We start from the raw sequence: 14,508 nt of genomic DNA on the forward strand, positions 1-14,508 counted from the left end.
GCTTCCCAGAAGAAAAGCTATTTATCCCGTTATCCTCGAGGCAGCAAATTTATAATCGATGACAGTACCAGAAAACACATTAAATCTTTATATTGAAAAAGAGACCTCATCACGAATACCCCCAATTATGAATTTTTTTTTAAAAAGTGACTTACATGTGCTACATTTGATGGTCGATTAATCTGCTGAATATCAGCACTATTAGTAATATTTCTTAATGTCCGCATTGCTGGGCTCCAAGCAGCCATCATTTCTGGTCTTTCCGAGCTTTGCATACCTTGCCCTGAAGCCATTAAGTTACCTCGGACTTCAGGAGGCAAAATATTGCCTGGGACAGGAGGAACATTGGCACACAAATTTATTAAACCAGACTCCTTGCCCTGGGGCAACCTGCGCTTTGCTGTAGCTATCTGAGGGACTTCAGCGGGGGTCCAATTCAAATTTCTCTCTTGCTTCTCAGGAGACGAATCTGAGGAATCATCAAACATCAATTCCCCTTTGGATTTTTCAGGGTTAGACTTGGGTGAAAACGCTTGGTCACCTAAAGGAGATCCTTCTTGGGAACTTGCAGGGCTTGATAACTTTTCGTCGGTGCTGCCCTCATTTTGAGAATCCTGCTCCTCATTTTCAGCTTCTTCATCTTCTTCCTCTTCTTCTTCCTCCTCCTCCTCCTCTTCATATACTATAAGACGCGGATGATAAAACGTTTCCTCCTTTTTAGTTTTGTCTGAAATAGAATCCAGGACCCAGTCTGGGGTCACAATTTTAATGCTTTCTCGTTTAACTGCACATTCATATTTTTCCTGAGGAACAAACACAAAAAATAATTGAAAAACCATACAATGCTGCTTTTTCCCCTTCACCATTTTTTTTTACTGGTTAAATCAAACTACTTCCTGGAAGTGCTTTAGCTGCATCAACCTTTCAGGAGGAGACAAGGAAATTTCAACCCGAAGGCAAATTGCACTAGATTGTCACGCCCAACAATCTACACAACCTCTTCTTCATCAAATAAAATGAATAAAAGCAAGTATTATTTACTTGTGGACTGGCATACCCTGTAACTGTTCCTAGGCACGTAAATAAACTGCTTTCTGTTATGCTCCATACAAATACCTTAAACTATCACGTGTCACTTTAGTTCTTAGTGACTGTTTCTTCCTATGACAGGGATGGGCATTTACAAATTAGCAAATTAGCAGCTAATTTTCCTAATCTTATCTGAATGATTTACAAGGATTTTAAACTGAAATAATAGCAGTAGTTATTAAGCACCTGTGTGCAAAGTATTATACTACAAACTGGCAAAAAAAAAATTCAAGTTTTGAGAATTAAACAGAGTTCCCGGCCCCCAAGGAGCTCATAAGCTAACAATATGGGTGGTAAGGGAGGGAGGAGGGGACTGGTGACAAAAAGGCAAAGAAAGATAAAACAATAAAAACTACATAAAAGGACAATGACACCTTTGAAGGTGGGGAAGACTGTGGTCCTGCAGGCATAGGCAAAGAAGAGAGTTGGAGGTTCTGGGAGCAACTTGAGCAAGGGAGAGGTTGGAGGCAAAGACAGATGTGCTTGGGGTACCACCAAGAGCAGGGTTTGGCAACAGGACATGCGGATGGGGAAAACAGGGACAAATGCTAAAATACCAAGATGTTTCATGAATATTAGTAATATATTTAAAGTAAAATTGAACTTCATGGTTCATTGACTTAAGAAATAGGAATAAAAACTTCAGTAAATCAACATATGGAAAACAAAGACTGAGGTGGGGGGCAAGCCTGTGAGGAAAATTTGCTGAATGTGAAGCAAGACATTCACTAAAAGTTCAACTAGGGCTGCCATCTTTTTTAGTGCATGTATCCTTTTAAGATTTTTGCTTTTAAAAACAGATGACCAACATTTTTTTATAAGTCATGATATTGGCCCGAGTTTGAGTGTGAAAGATACGAAATTCCCCAAATCTATCCATCGGGTTTCCTATAACACTTGTCTGCACTACACATCTTGAATAGAACACTGCTGGGAAAGTAAGAGAAATCTTTCTGACAAAGTGTATCTGTCCGGAGAAGACCCAGTGTGACACTGGAAGAAATTATCATGTGTGGTTTCGGGCAGGGCGTGTTTTCTGCATTATGATATTCATCAAGAATGTAAACCCTACATTACTGGAGAATTGAGGACAATCACCATAAGAGGCCCCTCAACTTAAACATGTTGCTTAATATGAAATATTCACTTTCTTAGAAGATAATTGATAGGTCATTTGTGATGCACAATGCACTTGTTAAAAAGGAGGAAAAAAAATAAACTCAGTACCTTCCTGCAAGTTACTAAAAATCCATGTGTGAAAACAGCTCTCTGGACAAACCATAATGAGGCCCTAAACCAAAATGCATTTCCTGTTGTAGAGTTAAAAGGGAGCAATTTGTTGTTTATGGCCAATTTGAGTCTTCTAATCAGTAGGACTGTCACATTGCTGTTCAGGAAGTTGCAGAGTAGAGTGATAATGCTTTAGTTGTTTTCAGAATGTGAAGAGTCTGCTTCCAATAATGAGAAACCACAGAACAAATAAATCCCAAGGCTGGCTTCTAGGGGAAAGTTTTGACCTCTGCCTGGTAAGACCAGAGTAAATAATTTCCTTCCCTCTGGAATCATTTTTCTTTCCAGTTATATTTTCATAAAATAAAGCATTTTGAGCAGCCAGTGAATCTAAAATGTAGCATGGAATAATGTGGAACAGACATAATAGCTAGAGCCAAATTAAAAGAAAAGCTTTCCATGTGTATATGATGCAAGAGACACTTTGGTCATATCACTTTTTTCAACCCCTAGCTGAGTTACTAGGAGCGTCTGACAACAGGCTAGGCGAGATGACTGTTAACTCCCAGAGCTGAAAGTAATAATAATAATGATGGCATTGATTAAGTGCTTACTATGTGCAAAGTACTGTTCTAAGCGCTGGAGAGGTTACAAGGTGATCAGGTTGTCCCACGGGGGGCTCACAGTGTTAATCCCCATTTTACAGATGAGGGAACTGAGGCACAGAGAAGTTAAGTGACTTGCCCAAAGTCACACAGCTGACAATTGGCGGAGCCGAAATTTGAACCCATGACCTCTGACTCCAAAGCCCGGGCTCTTTCCACTGAGCCACGCTGCTTCTCCTAAGCATTGTATTGACTATCAATTCTGTTACATGGGCATCACACCAACCAACTCTACAATAATTGAAAGAAAAACCCAGCATGCTCACTGGGGAGGTGGGCAAAAAGACAACAAGGTCAGATTGTTCCTCAGTCATGCAATCAAGTAGCCCCTAATTCCAACGTCGCTTGTTCCAAAGTGAATCCCTCAATCTCATTCCTCTCTTCTGCTGCCCGGCTTTTCCTTCTCCTTGTTTAGACACCGCCACAATCTTACAGTAGCTGAGTTCAACACTCCACTTAAAGTAAGCGGCCTGGTTTGCTTTAATGACTGATCATCCTGGCCAGGCAACCCTCCTTACTTGGAATGGCAGCAGCATTTCCACCTGGAACCATCTGCGGGTTAAGGTTTACGAAGAAGTGCTCATTGCCACAGAAGCGGTAAGTAACTATGGATCAATTTAAACAGAATTCGAACACCACTTAAATGATAGGCCCCTGTCTAAGAGTTACCAACACCCAATTCTTGCCTGGTTTGGTTCCGGCTGGTTCTGTTGAGGAGACTCTTATGATGTACTCCGAAGAGAAACAGCCATGCCCAAGGATCACAAAATTTTGAACACCCACATTAGGGCGTCCACCAGTGGTGGCGTCCATCATGTGGGCATAATTATAGTCATAGTTCTCGTTAAGTGCTTACTCTATGTAAGCACTGTTCAAAGCGCTGGGGTAGATACAAGGTAATCGGGTTGGACACAGTCCCTGTCCCACATGGGGCTCACCTTCTTAATCCCCATTTTACAGATGAGATAACTGAGGCCCAGAGAAGTTAAGTGACCTGCCCAAGGTCACCCAGCAGACATGTGGCGGAGCTGGGGTTAGAACCCAGGTCCTTCTGGGCCCCAGGCCCGTGCTCTACCTACGACACTAAGCTGCTTCTCTTCAGCATGCAGAGTTGACCCTCCGGTCCAGATACGAGTCCAGGTGATTTGCATGGAAAAAACTACGCAGGCCAAACTTGATCAATAAGTCGAACTGGACCCCACTGGGAGGTAACATGGACTAGGCCCCAGGAATAGAGTTTATGGGGAGATCAATCTACCCAAAAGCTGGGAAGAGTAAGTCACTGATGGAGAGACCTTAAAGTACGATCTTGTTAGAGAAAAGGAGATTGGGGTCAGCACGTTCTCTGTTAAACAGCATGGCAAAGTGGACATAGCACAGGACTGGGAGTCAGAAGGTGATGGGTTAGAATTCTGGCTCCGCTACTTGTCTACTGTGTGACCTTAGGCAGGTCACAACTTCTCTGTGCCTCAGTTCCCTCATCTGTAAAATGGGGATTAAAACTGAGCCTTGTGTGGGACAGGGAATGTGTCCAACCCAATTATCTTTTATCTACCCCAGAGCTTAGAACACTGCCTGGCACATAGTAAGCGCTTAACAAATACCATAATTATTATTATTACTGCTAGAGGTCTTCTTCCCCTTTGAAAGAAGTTTTCAATCACTTATAATGCAATATACTAGTGAGGATCACTTTTATTGCTAGTTGGGTAATGTCAAAACCAAAAGGGCACTGTTATGGATGGCTTTGCACTTTAGGCCAAAGGTAAGAATCACTGTATTCTGTTGCCAGTGAGGGGGTTAGTTCTCATCAAAATTCAGCCCCTCTCCTGGAGTTCACTTCCCCCGTCATGAAACAAAGAATGGTATATGCACAATGATTTGATTCAAAAGAAAAGAGGTGAAAACTACTCAGTGTGTCAAACAGGGTCAAGGAATTAGAGAGCATTCTAGGATCCTAAATAGCTATATCTGAATAGCAGGAGTATTATATGTGAAAACGGAAACTAAAAGGGGCACAATTAAAGTATGCACCCTAGATGATATTCTGACATTTTCAGCAGCTGAAAAGGACTAACAAGACCCAGGGTTCACCGCTCTCATTCTGGAAGAATGGTCCCAAATTTATCCAAAACAGATTGTGGGTGTTTTTGGGGGGGGGGGGGCGGAGGGGGAGGGAGGAACTACCCAATTCTTAAGCGAAACATAATTAAGGATTGTTTACTTTTGTAATTAAAGTTAAATTTAAATGATAATCTCTTCCTTATGAACAAAAAAAAAGTGCAAGAAAAGTGCTATTTGCTGACTGAAAAAAGAGACCAGGCATTGGTAGCCATCAGTGTCAAAAAATGGCACAATTATTGGAACAAAGTTTCTGGCTACACCACAAACATCAGTGCTTACATGGGAGGGGGAGATACTATAGCATTTCCGGAACTTTTTCTGATTTGGAGTGGGAACTCGGAAATCTACTGATGCAGCCTCCGCTGCCATTTTGCTCTTCTCTCTGTCATCCACAGGTGGCAGGGACACAGTGACTGGGATGACAGAGTGAGTCTCCAAAATGCAACTAAGGCATCACGCTCTTGCAAATAACAGTGGTGACTGTGGTTTGGGCTGTGGATTCCAGAAGGGGCCTATCAGGTGCCAGAGCCATTTTCCCCCAGCTTCTCTTAGTTCAGCACAAACCATTCCTGGTTGTTGATGCTGACTAGAAACCATTAACCAGGAAATGTAGATAAATAAATCATCAAGTCCCAGTTACAATGATTACAGTCTTTTACGCTGATCTCCCTTTCTATAAACTTGAAGCTAAAAGTCGTAAGAAAAAAATTTGATGGCTTTCCCCAAAAAAGTATTTCAAATAGTTGTTTTCAGGCGGTAGCCTGTAATGTAGAGGTCGTTACTCGTTTCATAATGTTATGTATTAACTATTATTGCATGTAAAATATTCAAGGCCAATCTCAAAAATACTTTATATTTGATTTAATTGATTTAACAATGTAATACATGCATTTTTAAGGAGCTAAATATATTTTTAGGGACCACAAGATCCTCTAAACTATAATATCCTAGACATAAAACAAGCAATCATTACCTAGCATGAATAGGTGGTCATTTTCATTACAATTATCGGTGGGATCATGACAAAATGCAAACACAAAATCAATACGAAATACAGATAAGTATGCTCTTGGAAATGACCAAAAACTCAAAACCAGAGGAAAAATAAATATTTGATAAACATAAATAATGACAGACTGCAATATATCACTACAATCGGCTTTAGCAAATTGAGTCTAATGACCAAGTGAAGAGACAAACTTCAGGAAGAGGGGAAAATTGTTTGATTATTTAGAAGCACTTATGTGCTACAACAAAAAGGATTGTACATGTAATAAACTCTTACCCCCTTTGGCTCAGGTACAATCAAATGAGTACACTTCTTATTGAGGCTCAGCTGGCAATCCCCCCCATAAAACGTAATCAAAGCCCACAGCGCACTTCGGTCTTCAGATGAAATCTAATAGAAAGTTAAAAATAAACCTTTTAGATCTACAGTATGTATCACTCCTTCTTTTGCTTGTGAACATTTTGCGAATCACCCTTCGAAATACTACTTTGCAAATGCCTACTCCCCTTCCCTAATAAGTGGAATGATCCTATAAGATGTTGGAAGAAAAAAGTAAACAAATGAAATTTAACCTTTTATTTTTAAAGTATACATGGCTACTATTCAGACGTAATTTTTCTTTCCATTGTTTTTAAGTGCCTGAAATAATTTTTTTTTTGATATGGGAAGAGAAAACTGGGGCATAAAAATATCTTGGCTACTTTCAAGTTCTGCATTTTCAAATACTTAAGTATGGTTAGATACATCTCTCTCTGCACCACTAATTAACTGTGATAGAATGAAATGATTCTAACAACCAGAACTGTACACTTAAATTTGTCATCTTTGAAAGTGGTAAAGTGAATGCCAGTACTGAAACAGCATTCAAGCCCTTGCCTAATTCATTCATTCAATCTTATTTATTGAGCGCTTAAATCATTTCAAATAAACAGGAGATATCTATTCCAAGGCATGCTAAATTAAATGCACTCCTTTTTTGGTCCTGGCTTTGGTATGCCCGCATGTCATCATGTTTTCTATCTAACATCAGAATGAAAGTAATACAAATTGCAAAGGAAAGCATAAAATTATGAATCAATGGCAAAGTAGAAAGATTTCTAGCCGAAAGCAGATAGTACTGTATACCGTAAGTTCCTTGACAGCAGGGATCATGTCTACCAATTCTACTGTCTTGTACCCTTCCAAGTACAGTGCTCTGCACACAGTAAGGGCTCAGTAAATATCACTGATTGTTCTACACACTGTAAGTGCTCAAATACCTCTAGTTTGGATAAAATGGTTCTAAATAGGTTCTGTGCTTAAAAAAATGAGTCTTCAGTGAGTCAAAGACAGCCTGTTCTAGGAGAGCATGGAGAAAAATAGAGGTTTCTGAAAGTGACTGCAGTTAGTACACGGAGAACCATATAAAAATGTCAAAAGGCACAAGTTGAAACTGAAATCAACATTTAACCAAGCAGGTGTGATGAGGATTACTAATAGAAAATTACGAATCACTACAACTTAGACTTTTGATTATGTAATATCGGCTAAAACAAAAAAGTGCAAAGGGCTTTTTCCATACCTGTCCAAGGCAAAGATTCTGTATTTCCCCTAATTATTTTTAATCCTTTCTCCTCAATTTTAAATTCTCATTTGCACTACTGCTACAATACTACATCGTCCCCTTGTAAAACCAGGATTTGGACTTGTACTTAATCCCCAAAGGAGCATCTCCCTACCATCACAGAAAAATCATCAGATAAAAATAGCAAAAGAAAATATTTCAAAGTAGCCTGTTTGGGGCGTGCCTATAGTGATTTAAAGCATCCATTTAAATCATGCTTTTTATTTGATCACTAGTTTGGAAAAATGAGAGTTTAATGAATCGACTCTAAGTGAAAACTGTTCCCAAAATAGGTAAGCATTCATTTTGGCCTGAGGTTCTTCATTCTTTAACATAAAAACCCAGAACTCTTCTCTGCACCAGGTTTTTGGGTTCCAAAAAAACAACCCAAAATACCCCAGTAAGCCTGTCGGGTTACAGTGGGAATGAGGAATCTGTAGGAGGAAAGGACAGTAAGACTACTCTGGTAACAACTGCATTTACCAGAAGATGTTATAGTTAAACCTTTAGGGTTTAATTTTACCCAGGTTTAGATGTGATCAAACTTAGATTTTGGTATAATGTGGTGTGAGGGGTGACCAGACTCAGATCTTGCAACTGAGAGTTGAAAAACAGAAGTCACTTCATCTTCATAGAATCCCCTCATCCTCTATTTTGTTCTACACTGTTTCCAGTTCTTCTATCTCTTTTCATCCTCACTAGCCTCTCTGGACTTTGTTTTTCTTTTTTCCTTCTATGGCAGTCAAATTTCAAAAAGCCATCAATCCCTAGAATGGAAATATCTTCTTGAAAGCAATAGCAGCATGGTTCAGGTCTAGGTCTACAAATCCCAAGAGTTTTCAAATGGCTACAACCTCCAGTACTATGTGGGAGATCCCTAAATTATATAGTTAGAAAATACCCTGAATTCTAATTAAGTCTATAGAATTGTTCTATTTAGAATATTTAAAAAGCTCAACAAGAAGTCTAACCAAAATAACTATCCTTACTGCCTCTACTTGCCTGTTCACTGAAATTTCCTAAATTTATGCAATTAAATCAAAAGACAAATGGCCCGATCAGGCAAAATGCAAATCTGTATTCTATACTTAGGACAGCATAATAAAGTTTGAAATAAATGTCAAAAATGAAAAATGCCTTATTAGCTTCACAGTTCAGACATTCACCTAATTTGGTACACAGATTCTCCAATACTACTTGAGAAATTTCTTGAAACTTCAATCATTTCAAAGACCCAAGTGTGTCAATATTAAACATAAAACCCCAAAATGTATTTCAATCCAAATAATGCTTACCTGGGAGAGACAGGCAGTGACACCAAAAAAAATCTGACATGATTCTGGAGAGAAACCATTCACTCTGGTCAACAGGTGTTAAAGATTATTGACAATGTAACATAAAAGGCAGATCATAGGGCAGCCATGGGAACAGGACACTGGTCTTCCCCTAACTCCACCTGACCATCCCTGAAGGCCCAAAGGAGGGAGAGACAGGTTCTGGTCATCATCATCATCATCATCATCATCATCAATCGTATTTATTGAGCGCTTACTATGTGCAGAGCACTGTACTAAGCACTTGGGAAGTAAAAATTGGCAACATATAGAGACAGTCCCTACCCAACAGTGGGCTCACAGTCTAAAAGTCTTGTTCTGTTCAGTCCTGTTCCTGTTCTGGACCCAGTCCTGGTCCTGTTCTGGACCCAGCCTGGCCCATGGGGGCATTTGAATTGCAGCATCCAAGGCTGAACCAGATCGGAGCTGGGCTGAAGGGAGCCCAGGCCACCTCCAAGGATTACAAGGATTGATGCCACTTGTGGGCAGTTGTCTCCAGGGGCTGCTGGCAAACCTATGGAAGAGAGCACATGTACGAAAAGCACCTCGTGAGTTTGGAAAGAAGGCCTGGGCCCTTCCATCCCACAGTGGCACTCCCCCACTGATGTTTAAGGTCTGAGGACTATGGATCCCAGTGGGGCAAGGGGAAGGGCACTAAACCTTTGGAAATCTTTGCCTCAAGCCAAAGATCCAAAAGGCAAGTTCATCCTCTGCATAACTGGCCCAAACCCTCCACCTGTATGATGTTCGATCAATGAATAAAATGCAATTATAGTTACTGACTCATTTACAGGGTCATGAAATACAATAAAAAGATTTCATTTCCAAAAGCAGCGTGAGAAGCAGCGTGGCTCAGTGGAAAGAGCATGGGCTTTGGAGTCAGAGGTCATGGGTTCAAATCCCGGCTCCGCCAACTGTCAGCTGTGTGACTTTGGGCAAGTCACTTAATTTCTCCGTGCCTCAGTTACCTCATCTGAAAAATGGGGATTAAGACTGTGAGCCCCCCCGTGGGACAACCTGATCACCTTGTAACCTCCCCAGTGCTTAGAACAGTGCTTTGCACATAGTAAGCGCTTAATAAATGCCATCATTATTATTATTATTATTATTAAAAGCCACAATTGTTTTTCCAGTAAATATTACTATGTGGTAAATATTTTGGCAAATAATAAAGATGACTCAACCTATAACAAAATTAGCATTTCTGAAATATTAAAGTGTAATAAAGTTACAATATTTTACTAGGGTGAGAAAGACATCAAAGGAAAGTGAGTGATTAGCAAAACATTCATTTGCAACTCAACTCCTCTGGTCTGTCTTCTGCTGGTACATTAACAATTGAGCTACAGATAACAAATTGTATCTTTTCTTGTACTGTAGCCTGCTGTTACCATTTCCTGTCAAACATTAAAGTGCAAGCTAGATATTTCACTTGGCTCAATAAGAGTCGGCTATAGTAGCATTCAGAATAAAACTTAAAAACATGAGTTATTCAAGAGAAAGGATACGGCAGGAGAGCTCCACAGCGAACAGATAAAATCACCCAAGAAGGCTGGAAGACAAAATGAAATTAAATAATTTATACTGCACATAATGTTTTAGACTGTATTTTTAACTAATAAGCAGGGATTTTGAATAATACTTATCGCCACAGTAGAAGCGCAGGGACTTCTGACTATAAATTTTCAGGCCTGTCCAATCTTATTCTTATTCCGGCTCCCTCTGCTCTACCCCCCTCTCCCCACCCCACAGCATTTGTGCATATGTACATATCTATAATTCTATTTACTTATATTAATGCCTGTTTACTTGTTTTGATGTGTATATATCTAAAACTCTATATCAATGTCTGTTTACTTATTTTGATGTCTGTCTCCCCCTTCTAGACTGTAAACCCAGTGTGGGCATGGATTATCTCTCTTTATTGCTGAATTATACTTTTCAAGCGCTTAGTACAGTGCTCTGCACGCAATAAGCATTCAATAAATTAGATTGAACTACTGAGTGAATGAATAGTAGTAATACTACTCATTAAAGCCCTTACTATGAGCAAAAGAAATGCTGGGAAGGACATACACAGATGAAGTACAGACCTGGTTCTTAGATCCCAGACTCAAAGAATAAGGGCAGAGGGTGAGAAGAAAAGTAAAGGGAAGCAAAAGGACGCTTAACAGACACCAACTAATTAAGGAATGTTCACAGGGTTGGAGCTAGGGAGAGAATGCAATCTGACTCCAATTCAATTCACGAAGATTGTGGCTACAATAGGTAGCAAGAGATATTACTCCCAACTAATGTTTCCAGGAGCACTTCCTATCCGATATATTATTCTATACAAGGTAAATCTCGTGGCAGACATGGAAGGGCTTTAGGCTAGGTTGATTTATGTCTCTACTAGGGGGTCAGATTTCTCTACATCCACTTCCAAGTCTACCCTTGCTGATTCCGTCACCACCGTGCTTGGGAATGACAATTAGACTTTCAGGCTTTTCCGTTTTCTTCCATCACTACTTCCTCCCTTCTTTCTATTGTCCTCCAAGTAGCCACTTAGACTAGCTCTTGGGAGTCAAAGGAAGCCAACCTCAAGTGGAAGGTGGGGGGAATAAGGAGAAAGAAACGGAACAGAAGGTGATCGAGGCACACCAGAACCCTCCGGAAGGCAAACAAAAGAAAGTAAGCACCTGACAACCTGCACTGCATCCATCCCGCCAACTTGTCATATGCATACTCAGTTCAGCATATACATACCACGCTGAACAGTAACAAAAAAAAAAACAACTCGTGTCTAGTCCTTTTGAAATGAAAATGGAATTAGAACCATAACAAGCTACCAAACAGCAAACAATATCCAGCAAATCAGTAATTTCCCAAGCTGTAGTACTGTTCACGTACTACAATAAAACCTTTCATTACAAATCAGTTAGCCCCGAGAATTTATCAAATGCCTTCTGCGTGCAGAGCATATAGCACAGTGAGTTTAATTCTTCCCTCAACTTCAGGTTGAGCCCCAGGACTTTCGTGGGCCCATCCCCAGAGTGGGCTCAAATCCCCAACAACCCCAAGTGTTCAGGTTCTGGTTGGAGAGGCCTGAGGAAGTCTACCCAAGTCCAGAAGAGCCTCATTCATTCATTCATTAAATTCATTCAATCATATTTATTGAGCGCTTACTGTGTGCAGAGCACTGTACTAAGTGCTTGGGAAGTACAAGCTGGCAACATATAGAGACGGTCCCTACCCAACAGCGGGCTCATACAGTCTAGAAGGGGAGACAGACGACAAAACATATAAGCCAAATAAAATAAATAGAATGAATAAAATAAAGCCTCAAGGTTTCCAGTGCCAAGTCAGACTCCACTGATCTTCAAAAGCGACTCTGCCCTATGGATTTTAGCACTTTGATGATGCAGAGTGGGGGGAAGAGGGGGCTCTGGTCTAGGGTGGGTGTAGAGGAATTTAAAACCTGGTTTCGGCCACAGTACTTTATAAACACTTGTTACACTTGTTCCTACTGTGCCCCTCTCCCTGTCTTTATAAAAAGCACCTGCATATAGGTGTGAAGAGCAGAAGCTACTTATCTTCATTACACTTAATACGGGGGAATGAGAGGCAATATCATGCCTATTTTGTAGCTAGCTCTGCCTGCTTCATTTCTTTTAATCATGAGTTGCTTTGCCAAACTGAGACCAAGAGAATCTATGAACAAAAATCATGACTCCCAAGTCTAGAGTTCTATTGATCAAGATTCACAGGTGAATAAACCTCGCAAGTCATCAAGTGGACATGATCCAGCCTCTCCCCGTCCACCCCATCCCCTTCTAAATATGGCACTGAGTACATGTATGAGTTCTCCTCCCTCACCGAGCACAGAGGGATTCCACAATCCTTCCCGGTACCATATCGAGAAGCAGTGTATTCAAGCTTCTGGAGCACGGGGAAAGAGAAAATGGGGAAGAGAATGAGACCTTGGAATGGAAGTTGGTCTAGGTTCCCCCTAAGGAGAAAGTAAAAGGGGGTTACTTAGAAGCAGCCCCAGCAACTCTGAGCTCTCAAAAAAGGACCACCATGAAAAAAAAAATTGATAAAATCATACCATCTTGGGCAGGCAATAAAAGCTGAAAAGCAACTCCTGGATTGTTCCAGAAGTGGATACGTTGTGAAATTAGACAAAGAAGCGGGGGAAATTTAAAACCTGGTTTTGGACACAGTACTTTATAAACACTTGTTACACTTGTTCCTACTGTGCCCCTCTCCCTGTCTTTATAAAAAGCACCTGCATATAGGTGTGAAGAGCAGAGGCTACTTATCTTCATTACACTTAATATGGGGGAATGAGAGGCAATATCATGCCTATTTTGTAGCTAGCTCTGCCTGCTTCATTTCTTTTAATCATGAAAAGGAAAAAAGAAAAGGAAAAAGTTTGAAGAGAAAAACAGAGTCTGCAAATGTTACTCAGAAAACATCTAAAATCAGTTGAGCAACAAAATAATTCTTTTTCCGCTGTAAGAGTCATAGGAGTTGTCCTGCAGTTCGAAGACAAAGCAGCTGGCGGTGAGACAATGCAAGACATTCTCTCTCATGGATGCTCATTATATGGATGCACTTTGAAAGATGCTCACCCTCCCCTCCCTGTCACCCCAACTTGCTCCCTTTTCTCTACCTACCCCAACCCACAGTACTTGTGTTTATGTGTTCATATCTATAATTCTATTTGTTCATGTTATTGCCTGTTTACTTGTTTTGATGTGTATATATCTATAATTCTGTTTATTTATACTGATGTCTGTTTACTTGCTTTGATGTTTGTCTCCCCCTTTCTAGACTGTAAGCCTGGTGTGGGCAGGGACTGTCTCACTTTATTGCTGAATTGTACTTTCCAAGCACTTAGTACAATGCTCTGCACACAGTAAGCGCTCAATAAATATGAAGGAGCCAGAAAATATGCACTGCGGTATCTTCAGGGTTAAGAGAAGACAGGTACTGTTATATTGTGCTCTCTCAAGTGTTTGGTACAGTACTCTGCACACAGTAAGCACTCAAGAAATATGACTGACTGACTTTGCAGGAGTGGTGACTAACAAGAAGCCAAACAAAAGAAGTAAACAATTTCAAAATCTGCACTACTCACTTTCACTACAGGGAGATCAAAAACTTCCCGAGATTCTCCCACCTCTGGATTATCCCCATCTTCTGAAATGATGTGCGAGGCCAGAGCATTATAAGAAACTTCCTTCGCTTTTCCGGCTTTCAGTAACTGAATAACCTACAAAAAGGAAAAATTCATTAGAAGGGAAATTGCAGTTTATTCTTGATTTACATACATTATCGCTACAACAGATTACTACATACATCAGCAATCTCAACTCCAAATGAATGAAAAAACTATATTCAGGCTCCCGGGGAAAATATTTGTTTTTAAGTTTTTCAGAGAAAGAAAGGTTTTAATAGAAAGAAAGG

The 14,508-nt window shown here is 40.3% G+C and overlaps 1 protein-coding gene across 1 annotated transcript in view; it reads right to left on the reverse strand.

Annotated features, from left to right (window-relative positions):
- The window catches only part of PAXIP1 (PAX interacting protein 1), a 50,210-nt gene that overhangs the window by 23,153 nt on the left and 12,549 nt on the right, over nt 1–14,508 (reverse strand). Inside the window, exons 2-6 of the mRNA XM_038755892.1 lie at nt 14,180–14,314; nt 10,563–10,606; nt 9,016–9,079; nt 6,394–6,507; nt 156–803 (exon numbers count right to left, since the gene is read on the reverse strand). Of these exons, the coding sequence (XP_038611820.1) occupies nt 156–803; nt 6,394–6,507; nt 9,016–9,079; nt 10,563–10,606; nt 14,180–14,314 (1,005 nt within the window). The remainder of the gene's footprint in view (nt 1–155; nt 804–6,393; nt 6,508–9,015; nt 9,080–10,562; nt 10,607–14,179; nt 14,315–14,508) is intronic.

The sequence above is a fragment of the Tachyglossus aculeatus genome, chromosome 13, assembly GCF_015852505.1.
Source record: "Tachyglossus aculeatus isolate mTacAcu1 chromosome 13, mTacAcu1.pri, whole genome shotgun sequence".
NCBI lineage: Eukaryota > Metazoa > Chordata > Mammalia > Monotremata > Tachyglossidae > Tachyglossus > Tachyglossus aculeatus.